The 24,873-nt window shown below is 40.2% G+C and overlaps 1 protein-coding gene across 1 annotated transcript; it reads left to right on the top strand.

Moving 5' to 3' along the window:
• Positions 1-1,362: 1,362 nt before the first annotated feature.
• RRAGC (Ras related GTP binding C) lies at positions 1,363-11,550 on the top strand. The gene is made up of 7 exons (XM_088154303.1): positions 1,363-1,707; positions 1,950-2,153; positions 2,592-2,791; positions 4,520-4,634; positions 5,085-5,227; positions 6,313-6,461; positions 10,368-11,550. Exons 1-7 carry the CDS (start codon positions 1,399-1,401, stop codon positions 10,517-10,519), a joined length of 1,272 nt encoding a protein of 423 aa, XP_088010429.1. The 5' UTR covers positions 1,363-1,398; the 3' UTR covers positions 10,520-11,550.
• Positions 11,551-24,873: the final 13,323 nt, after the last annotated feature.

Genomic DNA, 24,873 nt, shown 5'->3' with positions numbered 1-24,873 from the left:
TCCTTATCCCTGGGGTTTGTTCCTGTTGAGGGGCCTTTCAGGAGGGCAGCATGGGGAAATCCATTGTGAAGGAGATGGAATGTCAGTAATCAGGCTGATTGAGGATGGGTTTCTTACCTTGTTACTGTTTCAAATCCCTTGTTAGGGCTGTCCTTGGGCTGTGCTGTAAACTGGTGAGAGGATTCTTTTGTGTAGACCGGATTGCAGGGGACTTTGTCTGAGGGCAGGGAGGATCAATTTGGATCCAATGGGATTTGGCAAAGACAGGAGCTGGGTTTGACCCTGGTCACTTTTATTAAACGGTGTAGCCCTCCATTTTATTTGCTCCATTTATTTTCTCCACCATGTTCGGTGATGGCATGTTGGAATTTCTGGTATCATTTGGTATCATAATCCTTTGTCTAGCTGGCTGGGAGATGGGTATTCTGCTTTCTTTGAGGGGCTTGGGGGCAGTAAGCGGTTAATAAAAGTTTATTTGGAACTTACTCCTGTTGGGGGAAAAATGGCCACTCAACATAAGGTACCAAAGTTTTGGAGTTAAATGACATTAAGTATCCTTTATTGGCATGCCCGACTACAGTGATCCCTGGGCTCTGGGCCAGAATGCAAAAGAGCCCAGAACGAGGCAAGGATATGGGCCATATACTACTAATAATGATTGATCAAACTGGTATGCTGCCCGACTCCCAACGACTCTGGGCGGCTCACAACAATCAAACAAGGAAATTACAATAAAATCAATAACACATAAAAAAAAGATAGAGGATAGAAGGTGAGGGTGATGAAGCGAGGGGTCTCCCTCTCCCTCGCCGAAGGCCTGCGCGAGGAGCCGGGTCCCCGCCGCAGTGGTGGCCCATCCGGATCTGGGGGGGCTCAAACCGGAGGGCAGGCGCTGCGGGAGGGAAGGGGCACTTCTGGGCTCCGGAGAGACGCCGCTGTTCGATGGAAGGAACCCGGAGCGCGCCAGCCCTGCAGGAGGGAATGGGCCGGGCAGATCGAGCCGCGGCGTTTCCCGGGGAGCGCAACCTCCGGGAATCCCTTACTACGGCCCCGCCTCGACGTTCTTCCCCGCCACCGGGATTCTCCCCCACCCTGGCCAGGGACGCTCGCACAGTGCATCGTAGGCCGCATCCCTCTTCTCTACAGGTCGCCCGCCGGCTGTCGGTGCCCTTCCCCTGCTCCTGCCACGTGCCGGGCTCCCTGCGAAGGGGCCTGGGGCGGAGGGGGCTTGCCAGGCCGCTTCCCTGCTTGCCTGCCCGACACCCCCAGTCCAGAGGGGGCGCCCGCGACGGCCCGGCCCCGGAAGCGGCCGGCGGGAGGGCGGGTCTCGTGGGTCACGTGCCCGCTCCCGCCGCGGCGGCCAATCAGCGGGGACGTCCGTCTTCGGCTGGGCTCGCCATGGCCGCCTTGCCGTTCGGGGCCGCGGGCGCCGCCGAGGAGCCGGCGCAGCTGGGCGGTGCAGCCTTGCCCGCGGGCAGTCTGGGCACGGCCGACGCGTTCCCCAAAGACTTCGGATACGGCGCCGACGAGGACGAGGCGGGCGAGGACGACGGGGCCGAGCTGGCGGGCGGCGGCGGGATCGGCATCGCGGGTCCTGGCAGCGGCGGGGGCGGCGGGCTGGGGGCGGGCGGTGGCGGCGACTCCTCCAAGCAGCCCCGCATCCTGTTGATGGGGCTGCGGCGCAGCGGGAAGTCCTCGATCCAGAAGGTATGACGCCTCCCCTCCGGCTCCTTCAGGATGGCTTCGTCCGGGGCGCACCTCTCCCGGGCCTGGAGGGCTTCGGGCCGGGCGCGTCCTGGCCCGGCCCGGCCCGGCCCGGCCCCTGCCAGACCACGCGGGGAGACGCTTCCCCGAGCGATGCCTCCCGGTCTTCGTCCCCGGCAGGGCAGCTGAGGGCCCTGGACACGTACATACTCACCTAACGAATGTGTGTTTTCTTCTCCTGGCAGGTGGTCTTTCACAAAATGTCTCCCAACGAAACTCTCTTTCTGGAAAGCACCAACAAAATCTATAAGGACGATATTTCTAACAGCTCCTTTGTGAACTTTCAAATATGGGATTTTCCTGGACAAATGGATTTCTTTGATCCAACGTTTGATTACGAGATGATTTTCAGAGGAACTGGAGCTCTCATTTATGTTATTGACGCACAGGTTGGAAAGGAGATGTGGCTGTTTTGTTAATGGTGGCAGAGGGACAGGGGCTTTTTAGGGTGATAAGGCTCTAAAAGTGCAAAGGTGCTGTAAACATTAATAATAGAGTGAGGTTAATAACAACACTAATCTCAATAAACTCTCATAACTACAGTTAGTGGTAATGATACAGTTAACTGAGGTTAATGTTGCTGTTAATATTTCCCCAGCTTTTGTCTCAACATTAACTTTTCATCATATTAGTGCTAATAGTTTTTAGCATGGGGCTTGATCTCAAATGGGTAAAGAAATGGTTCTGAGTCATAGGTGCTCTTGGGATTTCTCATAAGGTCAGTTTCTGCAAAAACAATTAGAAAGATTAAACAATCTTTCATGTTTTTATGGTGTCTAGTAAAGTAAGCTGATCATGCAAGAATAGGTATTACATTTGTTTTACAGGATGACTACATGGAAGCATTAACCAGGCTCCATATTACAGTTTCAAAAGCTTACAAAATCAATCCAGAAATGAACTTTGAAGTTTTTATTCATAAAGTTGATGGCTTATCGGATGACCATAAAATAGAAACTCAGAGGGATATTCATCAAAGAGCTAATGATGATCTTGGTGATGCTGGGTTAGAAAAACTACATCTTAGGCAAGTGAAATTTCTTTAGCTCTTATATGCTTTCAAACAGCTGATATTAGATTACTAGTTGAGGTCAGAGAGAGGAGTAGCTGAGTTTTCTGAAATGTGTGAATAGCAGAGAAGACATCATTCAGTAAAGAAATGCTGTTTGATTGTATACCATGTGTTCAGGGAGAAAAATAGCTTTAGAAATGTGTTAGAGGCATACTATGCAGAAAAGAGAGATATCTCTTCTAGGTGATGCTACTTGTAGGCTTTATATGTATTTACATCTGAAAATGGTTAGTAATTTTAAACTGGCAATAGACAGCTTGTAGATTAGATGCAAAAGGGAACTTTTTTTTCCTAAGAAATGTACATTTTCTAGTATGTAAGGACAGAATCACTGCACATTTTATTTTAAAATTGTGAAAACTATCTTCCCCCTCCATCAGCAGTGATATTTGATTTTTTTTAAACTGTTGAACTCTCTAGTCAGAAAAGGTGAAATGGGGAAACTCTTTAAAATGCTTAAGATATTGATAGATGATCCCATGCCCCATTAAATTCCCAGCTTCTCCATTTGTGTTGTTGGAGTTTCAGTTTCAAAGATGAGACCATGGATGTGGTCTGCACTAAAGCACAGAGCTGCCCACTATATTTTAAACTACAATTTAGCAGTATAAAATTTTCAGGAGTTTGGAAGCAAGAGAGAAAACAAAATGCTTAATTGTTAACACCATTTATGGATATAAAGCCATGTAACTTCATAAAATATATTATGGAAAATTTAGTTTATAAAAGTTTATTTTTTGTTACAAATGGAACTATAATTTGCTGAAATGTAGGAAGCATTCTTATTCTTGCTTGGATATAGAGAAGAAGCAGTAAGCACTGTAGTAAAACTAAGAAAAGCAGGTATTTTGGATTTTACCTTCCACTGAATGAAACAGATAAAGCACTAATTTTCAGGGGGGCGGGGAGAAACAACCAAGGGTCAGAATATACTTTTTACAAATCTGAAATGCTGTCACTGTTTTACTTTTTCTGATTCTTTGTTTTTCTGACTTTATCATTTTCTTGAACTTCTGAAAACTGAAATTTGGCTCATCCTGAAACCAAGTTCTTTCCCCTCTCATGTGTTAGTCCATTTCTTGATTTGGTATAAATATATTTCCAAACAGATCATTTGTTTACATATTAACCAGTTGATTAATTAAAATGAAAATGTTAGCAAATATTTCATAATTTTTCCCAGTTCCTATAGGAGGGGAAAGCTAGCCAGTGATTTGGATTATGGTTTAATGTGCCATGCAGATCCAGGTTATTTCAATAAATCATAGTTAAGTTAACCATGAATCACATGAACAAAAGAATTTCAAGAGATTTCAGTTGAGAATTTGAAATCCTAGAAAATAGGCTGTCTTGCAAAGTTTCAGCCATTTCTTAAAAATATGCTTATTTGGATACCTGCACCATTATGTAAGAATGCCTCATACCAGTAAAGTTTGCCAACCTGTGTGTTAAGTAAAGAGAGAAAAGAAACACAGCTGATTTAATGAAATCAGATGCAATCGATTATTCAGAAGATGTGGTCTTTGTCATCCAGAAAGATGAAGGGATCAGAATTTGCCTTAAATAGATTAGTTTTAGATCTCATCAGTTTGCTAACAGCTAACAATGGTGGTATCAGTTTTTGCCAAAACAGCAGGTAACATTTGGAACTACTCAGGTAATTAATTAGAGTTCTTCTTTTAGCTTTTATTTGACCAGCATCTATGATCACTCAATATTTGAAGCCTTCAGTAAGGTGGTGCAAAAGCTCATTCCACAGTTGCCCACTTTGGAAAACCTGCTGAATATCTTTATATCAGTAAGTAGCAGTTAATTACTCTGCATTTTTGAAAGACAAGTAATGTGAAAGTTAGTAAATGAGCTATTTTCACTTAGGAGATGGTGAAATTGACACCAAGAAATCTTGGGAAGAACTTTTGCCTACAAAGCAGAGATGGGTTGGTGACTATTTAATCATGCTGATCTTAAACAGATTTTGAGTGATTACAGGTTTATATTAGACTTTTTAAGCAAATTAAAATCTTTGTACATCAAAGTTTTGGACTACTCACTAGTGAAACTATTAAAATATACAGTGTGTTCAGTAGTTCCTTTATATTAAGTGGAGATTTTTACCTCCTAATTATATATAATAAAGTATTGCAAAATAAATAAAAGCAAATGTTACCCCAGAACAGGAATCTTGGAACAGATGTGGGTATCTGTGAGATGTATCCCTAATTTAAGTCTGTCTTTTCATTTTCTGAAGAACTCAGGGATTGAGAAAGCTTTTCTTTTTGATGTTGTCAGCAAGATCTATATTGCAACAGATAGTTCCCCTGTTGACATGCAGTCATACGAGTTGTGTTGCGACATGATTGACGTTGTCATTGATGTTTCTTGCATATATGGGTAAGTACTATAGAAGTATGGAACAACAATCTCGAAAGAAGTTAACGTAGTGACTTCTGAGTACTTAAGAAGATCCTTTATGGTTTGGGAATATTTCTGGGAAATGCAAGATATGCTTGAGATTATGAAACTTTTAGGTTGATAAAAGGTGGGGATGCTGATGTCACCTTTGCTTATTGTTGGCACAGTTCTGTCCAGAAACTAGTGAAGTCCAGGTTCCTGAGCAAGCTTCCTTATGAAACCTGGTGTGTCTGTCCTTGAATGAAATTTACTGCCCTCATGCATTTGGAGAAAAGACTAGAAAATAAGAACCACCAAGGTTGTTTCATAGAGGAGAAGTTAGTGAATAGCAGCTGTAATAATATGAAGTGAGCTGAGTACAAATTTCTTCCTGTATTAGCAGCATTTTTTGCTCAACTTTGGTGGCCCATGCTCACCTCTGTTCGTAATGTTTCTAAAGATTCTTACGTAGAAGATGAAATATCCACATTCTTTTGGTTAGGAATGCTTTCTGCCAGTGAGGGAACTTGCTGATGATGTCAATTCCAGGTCAGTTTTTAATAAATGAGTTGAGAGGAAACTTCATTTTAACCATTTTGCCTCCTTTGTAGTATGTTCTTGTTTACTATTGCAGCTACTGTTGTTGGAAGATATTTCAGTTTGAAATAAGTGGGGGCATCTCCCTATATTATATTTTGGTGAAGTCTCACTTCATGATCACAATACCATTGTTGCTATCGAATTGAACAATTAATTTACAACAAATAAAATATCTTTGCAGGTCAATCAAGCTAAAAAGCAAATGTTGGACAACAGTTAACAGCAAGCTTGCCACAATACTGACGGCCTTATATTTTGATTATATTTTGATTATATTGTGGCAAGCTTGCTGTTAACTGTTGTCCAACATTTGCTTTTTAGCTTGATTGACCTGCAAAGATATTTATTTTATTTGTTGTAGATTAATCGTTCAATTCAAGTGCCTAAATATAAATTAGAGATCTAAATTGTGTCATGTTTGAATTAAGTGCTACATTTAAATCTCAGGTATGCTGAACAGTCTTTTCTCCTTCAACCTACTGTAGGTTAAAAGAAGATGGGAGTGGTAGCGCATATGACAAGGAATCTATGGCAATTATTAAACTCAATAACACAACTGTTCTATATTTAAAAGAAGTGACAAAGTTTCTGGCTTTGGTGTGTATCCTTAGAGAAGAAAGCTTTGAACGCAAAGGTGAGCAAAAGGGCTTGTGTACCTCATAATTTCGTTATTTTTTCCGAAATAGAAAATGTACTCTGCTTCAAATTCAGGGCAGAAGAGTCTCATCTGAAATATTTAGTCTGAGCTGGCTGTGTCCCAGTGAAATGGAAGTTGCAATACTTCAAGTGTTCCAAGTGTCATAGAGAACGTTAAAAACATTTCAAATGTTCAGGTCATTGGAAACTGTGGGAGCTCAGAATGTCCTTTTTTCTTCATTTTCCAGATCCAAAAAAATAGATAGACTGATAGTCTATGCTATTACTTATTACTCCATTTGCAGAAGTTGCTTTAAAATTACATTGAACCCTAACAGACCATGAAATCAATAGTTCTAGCATTGGAGAGAGGATAATTTGCCTAACCTGAACAGCTTAGCTAAGTGGCCACATAAGAAGCATTTGTGCTGTTGCACAAATGACAATCACAAGAAAGGAGAGCGTTATTCTAAAGTTACATTAAATGCCAGATAGTATAGGTGGTCCTCGACTTACAACAGCAATTGGGACCAGAATTTCCATTGCTAAGCAATGTGGTCATAAAGCATGACTGCATCGCTTAGCAATGGCAATCCCTGCAGTCCCATTTGCCATTGTTAACCGAATCCCACAGTCATTAGGCAAGGCAACTTCCTGCCGATTTCCCACAACCAAAGTCAGTGGGGAAGCCGGCAGGAAATTGTAAATGCCAGGCAGGCAAGTAAGTGGTTTCTGGCAGGTGGGGGAGGAAGTGAGGGGCATGGGGAAGGGTGGAAGGGGTGTGCAAGAGGCGTGAGCTAGGCAGCGTGTGAGGGTGCACAGGTTGGGGAGGGTGCGAAGGGGTGCGTGAGGCATGGGTCGGGGAGGGTGCATGAGGGGCGCAAGGGTGCAAGGGAGGGATGGCAAGGGTCGGGGAGGCTATGGGGGTGTGAGGGGGTGTGCAAGGTGCGGGGAGGGGAGGGTGAACAAGGGTGAAAGGGTGAGAAATGCAGTGAGGCTTGGGGAGGGTGCATGGGGGTGCACAAGGGAGGCGCAGCAAGGGTCAGGGAGGGCACGTGAGTGGTGCAAGATCAGAAGGGCTGGGGGAAGGTATGTGGGTGGGGGAGACTTACCCCAGCAACTTGTGAGGTTTCCTGCCGGCTTTTCTACTGATTTTCTGCAGAAGCTGCAGGGAAGGTTGCAAATGACGATCATATAACTGCAGGGTGCTGCGACCGGTCTAAGTGTGAACTGGTTGCTAAGCACCCAGATTGAGATCATGTGATCACAAGGGTGCTGAAACGGCCAGAATTCCGAGGATCTCTCATAACCACCATTTATTCAGTACCATGGTAACTTTGAACTGTCACTGAATGAATGGTCATAGGTCGAGGACTACCTGTAATACTTGGCAGACCACATAATATGCATTTTCTACCATGTATCCTAAAAGCCAAGTGAGGAGAAGATACTCTGGATATTCCCACTCTCAAGCTCACAAACCAACAGCATAGCTGCTGCATTTTCAGTTTTGAACTAGAAAATGACAATAGCATTACTTCTATAATGTGTTCACACTTTTATAGAATGGCTTCTTCCACAGCACAGAACACATGCGATGATACAACTCTAACTTTGCTAGTAAATAATATAAACAAACAAGCAAGCAAACTTACCAGGGAAGCAGACAGATAATGTAGAAGATATTCATTAGTATTTTTATTTGGGCTAAGCCATTTGAAATCCAATCTGAAATCTGATGCACTACTCTGTCTGATCTAGGCTGGTCAGGGATTTGGGCCCAAAAGTAGCAGTGTCTGTCCAGGCATCATCATCTCATCTGCTGTCATCAAGGATAGAACTGGCCTCTGCTGCTGAATTGGCTAGGCTGGAGAAATGCTGGGGGAAAACACTGAGCACAGCATTGAAAATAGCATGTCACTCATAGAACAGCCAGGACACTCAAAACAGCACTCCTTGAAACAGCCTTGCTTTATTTCAGGGGGAAGAGAAATCCAATGTAGTTTGCCTCAAACTCAGAAAATTCTCATGAAACGAGCATTTTGTTTTGATCTTAGAATGCTGAAAGGTCAAAATGTTTTTCACATTTCTACAGAGTGTGCCTCAGCTTCCACAAGGCTGAAAAAGTCCAGTAGTCCAGTAATTAATTTGTTTTTTATTCATTTGATTTGCATACCTGCCCATCTCAACAAGTGACCCTGGGCAGCAAACAAAATTAAAATTGAATGCTTCCAAATGCTCTTCAAGGGCAGTCCCATGTAGAGCACATTGCAGTAGTCCAGATGGGAGGTCACAAGAGCATGAATGATTGAGCAGGGCCTTCTGGTCCAGAATGGGTGCAACTGGCGCACACCCCGAAGGTGTGCAAAGATTCCCTTAGCTGCAGCTGCCACCTGCTCTTTGAGCAGGAGTTGTGAATCTAGGAGGACCCACAGATTTTGCACAAGGTCTGTCTGAGGCAGTGCCATCTCATCCAAGAGCAACAGTGGAAGGTCCTTGGCACCACTCAGTCTTGCTTGGGTTGAGCCAAAGCCTTTGCACCCCATCCAGGCCCCCACAGCCTCCAGACATTGGGACGGGACATCTACATCATCACTCAGGCATCCTGGGCTGGAGATGTAAAGCTGGCTATCATCAATATTTATTTATTTATTTATTTATTTATTATTAAATTTGTATGCTGCCCATCTCCCCCCAATGGGTGACTCTGGTATACTGGTGGTACCTCACCCCAAATCATTGGATGACCTGACCCAGCAGCCTCATGTAGATGTTAAACAGGAGGACCTAAAAAGGGAAGGTTGGAAACTGGATGAAAACTGTCCAGACTGGTTGGGTTGATATAATCTGAATCTGTTCTCTCCATGCATCACTGTCTCTGTTAGAAGTCTAGTATAAATTCTCAAATATTTGCAGAAAGTTCTATATGTATTTTCCAAAATGCTTTTTAAAAAAGCTATTGGATGACCTTTGTTGAGGTTTGTCCATTGAGTAAATGTTACACAGTTTATAGAACCTTTCTGGTAAGCCAGGGAAAGGAGGAGTAGGGAAGCCTTTGGAAAAGTTTGTCTCCTATAGTTTCTTTAAAATGCAACTCTCTCAGAAGTTGTTATTTACCTTTTCCTTTTTTTTTTTCTATTAGAAACCTCTGAAGAGGTTCTTCATAAAATTTTTGCTGTCTTTTGTTGTCTTGTCTTTGTGAAAGCCACGGACAACTCCTTTACCCAACCAACTTTCGAAAGTGTTCTGGGAGAACTCACTCAATTCAGCATTCCAGAATTATTTTGATTGATTTCATCCCATATAAAACAATATTGAAAACAAAGTTACAGCTTTCCTTATTAGAGAAGCCTACTTTTAGTCCTAAATCCAATTGAATTTTATGTTGAGATCTTTCACTTTTTTACTATCAATTTGGAACAGAGTGCATGCTTGATTGTAGCCTTGCAGGTTGTATTGCTTATCCTCTAAGGTTGCTGAGATTCACATTTTGCTTTAAAACATGTAGCTTTTTGTAACAAGAAATGGAATGAGCTGCAAGGAAGAAGAAGACTGCTTTCTAGCAACAGGGTGAATGGTTAGTTGAAAATAGTATGGTTTTCTGTAGGGAAAATTATTTCCTGCAGAACAATGAAGAAGGCATGCAAAATGTTTAGAATTGGAAGGATTTTGTGCCTGAAACAACTGTTCTGCATCTGAAGTGGGTTGTTTCCATCTTACCAGAGTTGCTTCAGTGTTTTTGCCATTCCAGAAGATGCCTTCTGAGCTCAAAACAGGACATTTTGAATTCACAACATTTCAACTTCAAAAACTTCCATATCACACCACTCATTTTCTGAGATTTTCCCAAATGGAGTGTGCTTTGCTTCTCTTCATTTTCATCACAATCCATTTTTCCTTGCAGGCTTAATAGACTACAATTTTCACTGCTTCCGTAAGGCTATCCATGAGGTCTTTGAAGTGGGCATTTCCTCTCATCGGTCCTGCAGCCATCAAGCAAACATTCCCAATTTAAAAGCAGTGACTCATAATGGCACCCCTAGAAATGTTGTCTAAGAAGGACTGAATCAGGATGACCTAGTGCTTGCTTGCTTACCCTGTGTCTGTGTACCAGGGGATGAGCAGCACAGAGAATTTGCTGCATAACTTCATCCGTTTATTTTGAAGGAAGAGAGTCTGCCTTGTGGACTTGTCATCATAGCTGACATGGACACCCAGAATGGCTGCCAGGAACCACAGGGACCAAGAGCGGTTGCTTTAGTTACAATTTGGCAGGCAGGCAGGCAGGCAGGCAGGCAGCCTCTCCTCCACTTGGACAACTTCCTTGTTTGTTTCAGAATTAAACAGAACAGCAGGTGATTTGCTCCAGAGGTTCTGAAATTCAAACATACTTCATAACTTATTTGAGTACACACTCAGCACATTCCACCTGTCTTATCGCATAGTTTTGTGGTAATACCTGAAAAAGTAGTATATCCTGTGACATCTCCCTAGCAAACTCATTGAATGGAAGAGCTTATTTCCTTTTCTAGCTTTATCTTTCCTCAGAACTGTTGGAAACGTCTTATCTTGGATTCTCAAGCTATCCGCAATTCAGCTAATATCAGTTCCTGCACTCATTCTTAAACTGTTTTTTGTAATAAATAATTCAGTTTCACCCTGTCATGGTTAATATCTCTAGAATTTGGTATTTATTTCATTCTTGAAGCCACATGATTGCATAAAGGGTCATTTTATTTTAAAAAATGTGTACAGCTTTGGCAAGAATGGATTTTGGTTGCTAGAATTTGCTTAACAACATGTGAAGCTTCCTTAAGCATACTTTCCATCTGATGAAATGTTTTCTGTGAATCTTCCTGTAGATCATCTGTGCACTGGCAGGTAAATGCTACTGGCCATTTTCTTAATGATAACAGCACTTTGAAAGCCTCAAGCTCTGTTCTTTACTCAAAATGTCAGTGTGAGTTTGTTGAAGATTTAACAGATATTTTAGTGCTATTCACAGGTGATTGTATTCTGCCAGAGGTTCATGTCCAGAGGGGATAAGTTCCCTAGGTTTCATTAATAAAATATCTTTATCTCAACAAGTGTTTCTCCTCTGAATTAAATACAAGTAAACATGGGATTTAGTGTCCAGTGGGAAGTTCCACAGGTGGTGGTGGAATAATTTAGTGGCTGTGGTTGCAGGTTCTATTTAATACCTTGCAGAAATTGTGCCTTTTGCTTTATAGTGTTTCCTTTCAACCTGTTGTAAGCAAAACCAACCAGTTATGCCAAACAATAATGTGTATTTCTGCTGGGGCACTTTCAGACATTACCTTGTAACACCACCTTTGGTAGAAATCGCAGTTTCCAAACACTTCGTGTAGCCAGCCAAGAAACTATTCTTGCCTTTGGATATTTTTCCCACTTTCCCTCGCAGAACTCTTTTAGTTCAGAATTATTACTAGATCTTGCATGCAATGCATATTTGAGGTCTCCCCACAGATTTTTAGTAATATTCAAGTCTGGAGACTGAAGCACTTCAAAACTCCCCCCCCCCCTTTCTTTCCTGTAAATACTTCGTGGTTGATTTGCAGGTATGTTTCACATCATTGTCTTGCTGAAGTATGCCTACTTTTGCACTTGTATTTTTTCTTATTTTGAATCTGTAAACAACTGCAGAGAGAAAGTGTGTAATCACATTTTCAGAAAGGTGTATAAGGAATGCTTAGGGCATCAGTGGTATGTAACTTGTATGCAGATGATGCCATGTTGACTCAAATGATTTGCAGCAAATTATGGATATTACTTTGACCAGATAGGGATTTTTAATTTACTTTGCAATTCCTGTTCCTTTTGCTTCTGTTGGTAAGTTCATTTATTATGGTCATTTGATCAGCAGTAACATATTTGTGTATATGTATGACAGATCTTCAGCGAATATATACATCCCAAAAGATGCATCATATGTTAAAAGTGGTTAAATGTGGAGCAGTCGGTGTGGATTCTCCAAGATTTTCAAAAGGAGACTAGATAGCTACATAATGAAGATGCTTAAGTGGATTCTACACTGAGTGGTGGATTGGACTATATGACCTATAATTCCCTTTCAATAGGTGGTCCCATAATTCTATGTAAAGACTTATGGATTAGGCCTTCCTACATCTCCCTTTGTTAATATCCTTAAGGCAAACAGTTCAGGAGAGCCAGTTTGGTGTAGTGGTTAAGATGCTGGCCTAGAAACCAAGAGGGTGAGTTCTAGGCTCGCCTTAGGTGTGGAAGCCGGCTGGGTGACTGGGCCAGTCACTCTCTCAGCCCAGCCCGCCTCAGGGTTGCAGAGAAAATAGGCAGGAGTATTGGGTATGTTTGCTGCCTTAAGTTGGCCTACACATGGGCGGGGAGTGGGGATAGATGCACATCTCTCACTCGGGATAAAAATCTTTTTTTTTAAATTTGTTTTAATTTGTTGTTGAGCAAACCACAGGTTTTTTTTAGTTCTGTACACCACCCAGAGTTCACTGGAGTTGGACGGCCAAAACGTTTTAATAATAATTATAGTTTACGGGGTTCCCTTGTCATTCTGTTATCTTTATCCAAGATGTTCAGACTTAAGATGCTCCAGTTATTATTTACTTATAGTTTATAGTTACTAAATAGGAAGCAAACACTCTTAACTGTGCTCTTCAGTGGCTCACCAATGATAGCTAAGGTACCTTTTGTCATTCAAGAACATTGGATTCTTGATTTGCATCTCCAATCCTTGCTTATGTAGAGATTAAGGGGACTAGCAGAAATAGTACAGTGATTGTGATTTGCAATAATAGAAAAGGTCCCAATGAATCCATGTTGAATGTTTGATAAGAAACAGTAGGCAGGATGTCCACGTAGGGCTACATGGAGTACATGATCAAATAAACATCAAGACAATACCAGCTACAAATTCCCTAGTATGAGTGATATGCTTAGACAAGCAGAAGTGACCCTATGAGTGTTACAACGTCTATGAGATCTTATGTGTAATGTCAGAATGAACATCTGTTGAGGCTTCACATCACAAGCCAGGAGCACGATAAATTGCTTCCTATTTTATTAGGACCTACTCTACACATATACACTCATAATCGTGCCTGTAGGTACCAAAAGGAGGTGAGAAAGACTCCTTTTTCTACTGGCCAAATACAATATATAAAATAATGTTGGGAAGTTCCCAACTCAGTTTTCCAGCACCAGGCTCCCATCTTTTATAGTCTCTGGATCATGATATTGCAGCCAGTTCTCACAAAAACTTATTTTTCACATTTTTTCTTCTGGCCTTACACATGTCCTTTAGTTCAAAGTTACTTGAACATCCTTGTTTGTCAGCACTGGTCGTTATGACTCCTGTAGTTTGTTTTCATTTATCAGCTCTATGTGGTGCCAGTTGACGGTTTTGTCTGTATTCAGATTTCTTGTCCTTCCCATTGCCCTGTTTCTGGTCAGCTAGTATAATCCAAGGCCCATTAGAGAAGGATTTATGGAGAATATAACGTAAAGAATAAAGCAACTGTATGTATGCAAAGAATAAAGATATAATGAATATAAGCATACATTTCATAACATGAGAATAAAAATGCATCATGCATCACTCATTTTAATGATAATTAGGCCATTCTGCAAAGGGGAAGTAGTGCATATAGTGAGCTGTAGGAACTGTAGCAAAGCTGCTTTGAATAAACATGCGACCGCATTACCTTGGCAAAGAGTGTGACATGGCAGGGGTAGGAAGCCTTAACTCTGTGCAATGGAGCTCTTGCCAGTCTCGGATTTGTCGGAATTGTGGTTTAGCAAGATCTGGGAGCTCAGAGACTCCCTCTTCCTGCTGAACTGAGTGGAATGCCCAGGGTCCTGGTGGCTTACCCAGTTCCAAGAAACTTGGTGCTTTGTTCAGCAGAAGCCTTATCGTAATGAAGGTTTTTATTGGGAAAAAAAATTCCAAGCAGTACATTCTGGAAATTATTTAATACTGAGTATAATTTTCAATCTACTTATTCAGCATCAAGTTATGATAAATAGTTCCACGCATTCACAAGATGGCAGTACTGCTCCACAGAAACTTTAGTTTTGAAAGTCTTTAGCTAACCTGTTTATTCCAAGGATCAGAGGAAAGGGGACTGAAGCAGTTGACATCACAAAATTGATTTCTGTGGAGTATTTCGATCAATTGCAAAGGATCTATATCAGATGTTCATACCAAAGGAAACACCATATTATTCAGCTTATCTACGCTTTATTTTCTTTGCCAAGATACTTTTGAATGACAGCATCCATACATATAATGTACTGTGGTTGTTTCCAGTTCCCATTAATCTGACTTACTTTTTCATAGAATGTAAGAGTTGAAAGTGATATTAGAGAGGGTCTAGTCCACACCCTGGCCCAGAGAATAAGTCCACTGCCACAGTGCTCCTGACAATGTCCATCCAGTTTCTGTCTAAATTCCTCCAGTTAAGGAGAATCTACTGCTTCCAAAGATAGTCTATTCTACTGTTGAACAGCTTTTACTGCTAGGCATTTGTCTTGAAGTCCAACCAAAATCTGTTCTTTTGTCATTAAAAAAAATGGTTTCTTGTCTTCTGGAACAATGCTGAACAATTCTGCCTTGACTTCTATGATAGCCTTTCAGGTACTTACAGCTGTACAGTTGTTCACTGTAAGTTTTTCCTTCCCAGCTCTTTATTATCTTGGCAATTCTCTTAGGGACACACTTCAGTTTTTGAGTGTCTTTTCTAAAATGTCCCCTGAACAATATTCTACAGGTTGTCTGACTAACCCAGAATTGAGAGGACTAATGACCACTTGATCTGACATACTTATTAATATAGAAGTTTGTTTGTTTGCTTGTTTTTAAAAATGGCATTAGATGCTTGGTTCATGGTTAGCCTGCGATCCACCAAAAATCCTTAGATCCTTTTTGCATTTCCTTCTACCCGGTATGGTTTTTCCCCATCCCTTATTTCATGCCTTTGATTTTTCCTACCCAAATGAAAGACTTTGCATTTGACCCTGATGAAATTCATCTGGCTGATTTCTGCCCGTCATTTCACCTTGTCAACGTCCTCCTGAATCTTGATACTGTTATGTGTTTGTTATCTCCACATATTTGTGTAATCTACACATTCGATAAACATATGTTAACTGACTGCTTAATAACCTCTTCTAGAGTTTGCTGGTATCATTGTCTAACTACCCATCTGTTGTTAGCTATTTCCTCTCCCCCACTCTTTTTTGAAGATAGGGAACAACATTTACCTTTTTGCAAACCTCTAGCATCATACTCAACCATGATTTTTCAGAAAGGGGCTCAGAGGTGACAGTCACAAACTACCTCAGGAGTCTTAGCTGCAACTGGTCTGGAGATTCAAACTTGTTTATGGTTGGCAGATGCTGCCTATCTATTTATGTACCTTGGATTGTCATTCCCTCTTTAGAGTCAATTATTCTGTTTTGAATATGGTTACCAAACCACAGGAGAGGAGGTCTGTGCAGTCCCCATCACTGTTACCATCTTCTTACTGCAGTGGGGACTCAGTTTTCTTTTACGACTTGATGAAGAATGTGTCTGTTCCTTAGAATCTTAAATTTTTCATAAATGTGTTTGCGATTGATACCCCAAGATTTTTTAGTAAAGATAAAAGACCACCCAAACATACTCTATAAAAGGAAAAGACAACTAATTCATTTAATCTTATTCAGAATGTTTTATATTCTGCTTATTACATTTGTGAAGGACACAAATTTGGGAGATCTAGGCCAGACTGAGATTACAATTAATCTGGACAGTTTGGAAGATTTGGTTGAGAAAAACAACATGTCTTTCAACAAGGAGAAATGCAAGATATTACTTTTATATTTACATTACATTATGTTTGCAAGAAGGGGGATTCGTGGCTTGGAAACACTACATCGGAGAAGAATGGGTGTGGAAATCGAAAACAAACCACAAAGTTGAGAACATGAGCCAACAGTGTGAAATAGCTGCTTCAAGGGCTAACACAGTTCTGGGCTGCATTAAAGGAAGCATTGCATCAAAGAAGCATGAAGTTCCTTTCTCCCCTGTACTCTGCACTAGTGAGACCACGCTGGAGTCCTATGTAAAAGTCCTATGTGGGCAACCACATTTCTGATGGTTAGAACAAGTTCTGCTGAGGATGACAAAGATGAATCCAGGACTTGAGATGTTCAGTTTGGAGAGATTACTGAGGAGAGACATTTTATCAGTGCTCAAAAATATAAAAAGGGAGCCATAGGATAGAAGGTCAAGAACTCTTTTCTATTGCTGCAGAAATTAGAACCAGAAAGAAAATACAAGTTGCAGCTACCTAGATTTCACTTAAATATAAGGCAAAACTTCCTGACTGAGGTTATAGATTCTCCATCTCCAGAGGTTTTTAAGAAGAATCTGGACAGCCATTTTTCAAGGATGGTTTAATTGGTTTTCCTGCACATTTCATAGAGGATCTTTCCAGTCCACAATTCTGTGATCTTTGTTGTATTTGAGCCTGCTAATTCATAGTGTGGTAGTAATAAAAAAGAAATCTGTACTATTATCTGTATGGCAGCCCTTGAGATGGGTCAGCCAATTGCTTTTTCTCTCTTAAAATCCTATGGATCTCCAGCCATGAAATTCCTTTTAAGGTCAGGGGGAGTTCTTCTTTGGCTGCCCTGAGATTTAAGATAGGGGGCTGTGCCTGGGAAGTTGCTGCACTTTGCAGATACTCTGGCCATTGGTTTCTGTCAACTGGGCCAGCTGTTAGTTAAAAGGTCTCCTTTTACAGAATAGTTTTGTTGCCCTACCCTGGTTTGAAATGAAATCATGCACCTTCCCTTGGCTTGGAATGACGACTTTAATATCCTGATTTTTGTCAGTCGAGGATAAATTAAGTAAAGTCAACTTGTCACTACATGTTAGACACTTTATTGTATCTCCATTACAATGTAATTTAAATCCAATAAAATTGTGACAGCATTTTTATTGGCCTCATTAAGCAACTAATTTCTTGTAAAAATATATGTTAATACTTTTATAGTTTCATGAAGAGTGGCATGTTGAAGTCTATAGCATTGATTAGGGTCTACCTGAGAATAATTTTACCAGTATTTAGAAGTGTAAATAAACTTTCTATAATTTAATTTTTCAATGTAATTATGACCTTATTGATTTTTGAAAGGATATTTTGGTTTTATCAAAAAGTCAAAGTGTGTTGAAAAGGAAGTTTATAACTTATGACTGGCATTTCCTTAAACCGCCTGCTTCTTGGAGTTCTCGTTTTATATTCCTACCGTAGTGCAGAAGGCATTGATTTTTCTCTGATTAGTCTTTCTCAGGGTCCAGATGTCACAGTTTCCAGCAGGGAAAGTCATGGTCTTGCAAGATGTATCTTGGTTGCCAAAGTGTGTCTTTGTCTATATCTGTTATCATCTTTCTCCCAAGCAACAGATTTTTCTTTATTTCATGGCTACAGTCACCACCCTGTGAAAGTTTGTGCCTAGGAAGATGAAACCTGTTACTGCTTCAACTTCTCCACTTATTTGCACCAATTGCCTGATGACATAATCTTAGGTTTTTGATTAAAACAGCTTTTAATAGCATAATCAAAACAGCTTTTGCTCTCAATTCTTTCATCCTCAATAAGAGATTCTTTAAGTTCCTTGCTTCCAGACATCAAAGTGGTATCAGTATAACCAAAGTTCTTGAACTTTTTTCCTAATAGTTTTAATTCCAGTTTCTATTTGTTCTAGACCGGTATTTCTCATTATATATTCCTCATGTAAGTTCAATCAACAAGGTAAAAGTATGCAATCTTGGCACATTTGCAGCATTGAATCATTTAGTTCCATATTTTGTCCTATTGCTTCCTAGTCATCGGCAACATATAAATCCTTCAGCTGACAGATACAATATAGTAGCAATCCTGAGATACCTAAAAGAATGTCAGAAAAAGTCCTGATGTCTACCATTGTAGAAGGCAAGGCATGGAATAATGGATATGTTACAACAGGCATGTCGCTGAAAGTTATGGAAAATTTTGTCAAAGTAAGAACTGTTCAACTGTGGAACCAGTGATGCAGAGAGGTGGTGGGCTCCCCTTCACTAGATGTGGACAAGTAGAACCTAGAAAGCTATCTGCTGGGAGGCAGGGAGCTAGATTCAGTAGGCTATATGGTCTTTTACAACTTTAAACATAATTCTATGATATATATCAGAGAATCTACACTGATTCCCCCCCCAATTTAGGGAGAATAGTTAAATGGTTTGTTAAAAGATGGAGGCATATATTTCTTTCAAAATGCTCCCTTGGAGACATCCAATAAAATAGAAGATAATATCACATGTATTGTTACAATACTCTGCAAAAAAATTATCAGATCCAAAAATCTCCAATTTCATATGTCCCCATATTTTTGCAAGGAATCCAATAAAATGAAATAAAACAAGGAGGGCAATCTGATTGTATAACTATGGAATCCTCATCTCTGCAAAAAATTATTCCATCTCTTGTGATAAAGGAACAGTGCAACTACACAGCGTATCGTAAAACTTGAAACAACTTTTAAAATTTGAAGCAATTCTTTATTAATGTCATGGAGAGAGTAAATTTGGTCCCGTTTTGTTTTTGATGAGTTATCTTACTGATGGACAGATAGACGGATTCACCAGCCCTTTACATAATTTATTTCCTGCATTCTATTGGATTGGAAAGAATAAAAAAGGATGTCTTATTCAAATGAGAACAAGAAACACGTAAGGAAAAAAACACACAAGCCATCAATAAATTTGCACTGAAAAGAATTTGAGGAGCTTATAACAAAGAATGTTAAGGAAAAAAAGATGAAGAAGTACCTACTGAGAACCAAAAAAAATGCCACCTAGTCTCATGCTCATACCATATGGAATCACTGAGGATAAATTCTCTTCTGTGTTGCACCATGGAACAGCATCCCCCAGGAGAGCCTGACCCTGCTGGTGTCAGATTCAGCCTAGGAAGCACACACTGCTAGCACATTGGTCAGTTTCACCGCCTCAGGCAACAGGTGATCAAGGCAAGGAAACAAGGCAACCGCAGGTAAACTCCCGACGGGATGGACAGTTAACTGGGAGGGAGTCATCTAGAAGCAGCAAGCTCGAGTGCAGCCGGCTCCCCAGGAGCCCGGGCAACTCCGGCTTACTACACACTGGGAGCGCAGCAATCCAGAGGCAATCAGCGGGCAATTAGAAACCAGATTAAAACAGCCACTCCAACTCACCATAAGAAAAGCTCCAGGAATGCAAGGGCAAGGCAGACAAAGGAAGATCACAACACAACAGAAACCAGCTGAATCTGCCATCAAGGCGAGAAGGAAGATCGCAACAGACAGATGGGTAGCCCAGGGCAAGGGCAAGGGGCGGAACAGAGGGGTAACTGCTGGTAAGGGAGGAACCCTATAAAACTATTGTAAGAAACCGTGCCAGGCCAATCTTGGCTTTGTCTGTAACCGCTACGCATTACTCTTGAATAAACTAGCTTTCGTCCGAGCCTGTGCCTCACGAGGTTTCTGTTCAGCGGCGAATGCAGCGAACCTTACAGCTGGCCTCTCATAAGACATTAAAAGCCTGGATGTTCCCACGGGTGTTTGGGCCACAAAGTTACATGAGCCCAGTTGTTTACCTACCATCTTATGGACTAGAAGCGGAATGATTTTTCACCCCTGGACATATGTTATATTATTGTTTCTGGCTTTTATTTTTATAAATTGTGTTATTGTTTCTATCCCTCTGCATGCCACTTAGAGTCACTTTGGTTAGATGGGCAGCAATATAAATGGTCTAAATAAATGAAATAAAAATAATAAATAAGGGAGGAAACAGAGAAACAACCATTATAAACCAGAAGTAAAACCCCACCTTCTGTGGAGACAATAGCTGGGTTCCCACAACCCGTACAAAGTCCTTCCTTTGATACTTCCCTTTCTGGTCTTGGCTATTCTCCCCGTTTGCTGCTGTGACCTGTTTCAGTGTAATAAATGTTCATGGAGTCAATATGGCCGGTTGCTGTTTCTGTTGCATGCTTTTACTCCTCAGCTATTGAATCCTATAGTTTTCTTTGGCTCCAGTTTACATTTTCCCCAATGTGTGTTCGTGCACCCTCTATTTTCTCTAGGGTACTTGCCCCACTCCTCCATCTGGCCTTGCTATCTACAGCTGACTTTCATCTGGTGGAAGATGCAGTTATACCCGTCAGCTGGTGTCACATGGCTAGTTGAGTCCCAGGCTTGATTCTTGCTACAGAAATAATTGGGGGGTCTGAAGGGGTGGGGGATTGTGCTAGAAAAGTACTTTCTCATTTTCCAGTTGTTCCAACTATCACTATCCCCTTTTTTCTTTTAAATTCTGCCGTATGTTGCTCTTATTGTATTTCATTAGATATCCTCCAGCTTAAGGCAATGTAGTATAACATTCCATCCCATTTTCTCTCTTTTTTAATATATATAATTTTTATTAAAACTTTAAAAAAAGAAGATAAAAACTAATATAAACTTTTTTTCTTTTTCTCTTTTTTCTTTATATTAAAGAGAAAAAGAAAGAAAGCAAACAGAAAGCCAACCGTATAAGAAAAGAAGAAAGCTAAAGAGAAATAGAAAGGAAAGAGAAAAGAGACAAAGCAGTGGCTGCTGATATTCTTCAAAGCAGTTATAAGTACAATTATATTTTAACCTCTCTCTCTAAGGTCCCATTATAATACCATTCTTTCTATAATCTATCCTGTCTAATCATCAAAGCCATAAATCACAAGTTTTTTTTAATTTTTACACAAAAAGCCTATAAGAGGTTTCTGGTTACCAATAAATGTAGATAGTGTATTTTCTCTAATCAAAGAAGCTAGTTTATCCATCCCAGCAAGATCTGTCAATTTCACCAACTATTCCTCCATAGTGGGTAGTGTCGAAACTTTCCATCTCTGTGCATATAATAATCTCACCACAGTAATCATATATTGAAATAATATTCCATGGCTTTTTTCCGTTTATCCATTAGTCCTAAAAGGAAAAGTTCTGGGTTCAATTAAATATTTATCTTTAAAATCCTCTGTATCAATGTTTGTATTTGAATCCAACTTTTTTGGCTTATCTACATGTCCACCAAGCATGATAGATTATCCCTTCATGTTGTTCACATTTCCAACATACATTTGAAGTGCCTTTATTCATTCTAGATAATTTATCTGGTGTCATGTACCAACAATACATCATTTTATAAAAATTCTCTTTGAGACCATAACACAGTGTAAATGTCAACCCTTTTAACCACATATTTTCCCATTGATCCATCTGTATATTATAACCCAAATTGTTAGCCCACCTTATCATACACTCTTTATCCTGTTCTTCCTCTGTTTCAAATTTCAACAAAAGTTTATACATTTTAGCAATTACATGTTCATCATCAGTACACGAATGTACTTCAAATTCTGTCTTACTTTGCTCCACACCATAGTCTCTTTGTCCATTTTGAATCTTTCTGATAACTGTAAATGAGAAAACCACTGACAACTACAGTATATCCTTCTGCTATTAAGTGCTCTCTTGATTTACTTTTAAATTCCCCTTGATGGTTTTTCTAATAGGGAGGCACATCAACTATTTGTCTTTGTCTGCTGTTTCTCTTCTATGATATTGTCCTGTTCCAGGCCAACACACACATGCAATGCTTTGCTAGAAATGGCTGATAAAGTAAATACGAGTGCAAACACACACACACACACACACACACATGGAGTAAAGCAACAAGTCACAATGCTTAGCAAGTTTGCCTTAGTGAGTACAGTCCAAAATAGTGGGCAGAGGGAGACAGTAGTCAGGTGAAGTCCAAAGGTCAAAACTGGGTAGAAGGTTCATCAGCCTGTCTGGGTCTAGAGTCAAGGTATTGAGGTTTGCAGGTCCAGAATCAAGGTGCACGGAGCAGAAGTTAGCAGACAGTTGTCATCAACAGAGAAGTTGAACTTGCTGCTCCATTTTAATAGAACTGGCCCCGGTGTAGCTCATTTAGGGGGGTGAGACTCTTTCCTTGCAAGTAATCTTGCAGAGCACCTTTGCTCTACTCTCTTTGCAGCCCACCAACCTCTTGAGTTGGAAGGGTGTGATAATTCTGCTTCTTCACCTTTGGAGAGTGGCAGCAGCATTGTCTGCTGATTGCTGGCCACCCCCACCTCCTCTGCCTGCTCAGATGGCAGTTCATTGGGTGCCTCTGGAGCTGATGGCTCATTGTCTGTGGGCACTTCTGGAGCTGACTGCTCATGGTCTCCTCCTCTGACTCCAAGTGTGAGCCCACCATGACAGATATGCTTCTTGACTGAGATCCATAAAGGTGTTTTCGGGTACAACCTGGGTTTATATCTATTCCATATTTTCAATATGGCACGTCTGATAAAATGATTTTCGAAATCCACATTAATTTTAACTTTATTGTACCATAAATATCCATGCCATCCAAACCTCTAGTTGTGATTTTCTAGCTCTAAAAGTCTCTTGTTTCTCAGCAACATCTGTTCTTTCATCCAGACCAAACAACAAGCAGCAAAATACAAATTTAAATCTGGTAAACCCAATCCTCCAAATTCATATTTGTCAAAGTAATACCCAATATTTTACTTTTTTCTCAATCTTAAAGGCCAATATTTTAGAAAAATCAATAGCTGTAGCACCCAACATGGAATCCTCTTCAATGTCTTGTACCTCTTGTAGCATTTGTTTCGTCTCATCTGTCATTGTCACTTCCATTTGTATATCCTCCAGTTCTTTAAATTTTCCTAAAAAATCTCTTGCTTTCTGCAGAGTTCAGTCTGAATCTCTGCTTTTCAAAAGTAAAAATCACCCCTTCCAACTTACCCCATCTAAATGGAAATTTCTTCTGTTTAAGTTTGTCAGAAAAAAAATACTCTTTTCCCTTACGTAGTATTCTAACTGGAATTTCCTTAAGTACAACTACATCTGTATTATCAATCCAGTATTAAAAAGCTGCTACAAAACTTGATCTCTGGTCTTCTATTTGACAAAGCGCACAAGGACATCCCTTGGAACATTTCTTAACTTGCAAAACATGTATTAATCTTATAAACCTTGTCAATCTCTGCCTCAGTATCATCTTCCTCCCCATCCAAAAATTAGAGACTTAACAATTTTTTGTCTAATGTCTTCTCCACATCACTCTGGAATTGCTCTAAGTCTTAAACAAAATTCTTTTTCTCTCAGATCCAATAATGCCAAGTTATCCAAATCTTTCTCCATTTCTCTATTTATAACTTCTCTCTTACTTTCCAGAACTTCCACTTTGTCAATAATTTGTTTTAAATCTGCAGCCAGTTGCCCTACAGATTCTTCTTAACTTCTTCTTTTGCATCTTTTTTTTTATCCCTGCAAATCCTTCTTCCATTTCATTTTAACTGTTGCAGTCATCTTTTTGCCAAATTCTTTATTTTCTGCAACAAATCTGGTGAAATGCCCTTATCTGTAAGTTTTCTAGTGAACCTCTCCGTCCTTCTCCTAATTTGGCAGCTTTTCTTGTGGTTGCCATTATGAGAAAGTGAAAGTATGTCAATTACTTTGGTAAAAAGTAAAAGGCAGATTTCTCTTTTTTTCTGTTTCTGTTTTACCTTTCTCTATCTTTTGCACTTTAGTCCCAGTTAGCTCCCCATAGTTACAGTCTCACAGTTTAACTCATATTATCCTTATCTTCTTGTTTTGTAAAATCCACCAATTATTTCCTCTCATTTTCTCACAACAACCCTGCGGGATAAATTGGGGTGAGAATTCATCTAGTGAGCTTCCATGGCTGAGGGTAGACTCAGAACTTGAATTTTCCCAGTCCTGCTTCAATACTTTAATCTGAAATTGAAAAAATTTATTGAAGTCATTAACTAGCACAAAGGAAATCAATATGCAAATATCCAAAGCTGAATTGACAATATCAGAATAGTTAGGAGAAATACACACAAAGAATTTTAACTAAAAACAATATTAAAAACAGAGAATATGAAGATACTTGGTTAGGCTATACATGTGTGACAAAAGAGAAAACGGATTAAGATTAGCTATCTGGGTAATAGAAACTTTAAAATGGTAGTATAAAATTCAAATAAATAATAATAAATAAAGCAATAAAATCATCCAAAAGAGAGTTGGGGGTAAAAGCCTCACAGGCCCCAGTCAAGCCTGAGAAGAATGTAGTATAATAACTAACATGGCATGTACAAACCAAGACATCAACACCTTCAAGGAATTAAGAAGTAACCAAGTGTTAATGCTGAACCTGAGTCAGTTCTGCCTATCCACATGCAGGCAGGTGTCAAATCCACAATGTCCAAAACCCAATTCAGAAGCAATCTCACGCAACCAGGCTTGGTTCAGAAAAATAC

This window comes from Python bivittatus, unplaced genomic scaffold, assembly GCF_059951505.1.
Source record: "Python bivittatus isolate LINGU-HERP-01145 unplaced genomic scaffold, Pbiv_v1 ctg000040_np1212, whole genome shotgun sequence".
NCBI classification, from domain to species: domain Eukaryota; kingdom Metazoa; phylum Chordata; class Lepidosauria; order Squamata; family Pythonidae; genus Python; species Python bivittatus.
Note: the sequence above shows the minus strand (reverse complement) of the source record. Positions and strands in the feature narration are given on the sequence as shown.

What these genes read in the sequence shown, in the direction of transcription:
- RRAGC (XM_088154303.1), top strand. Translation starts at nt 1,399, where the DNA reads ATGGCCGCCTTGCCGTTCGGGGCCGCGGGCGCCGCCGAGGAGCCGGCG. An exon ending in GGAAGTCCTCGATCCAGAAG is followed by an intron (nt 1,708 to 1,949) that starts GTATGACGCCTC and finishes TTCTCCTGGCAG; the next exon opens with GTGGTCTTTCACAAAATGTC. An exon ending in TTAGAAAAACTACATCTTAG is followed by an intron (nt 2,792 to 4,519) that starts GCAAGTGAAATT and finishes TTCTTCTTTTAG; the next exon opens with CTTTTATTTGACCAGCATCT.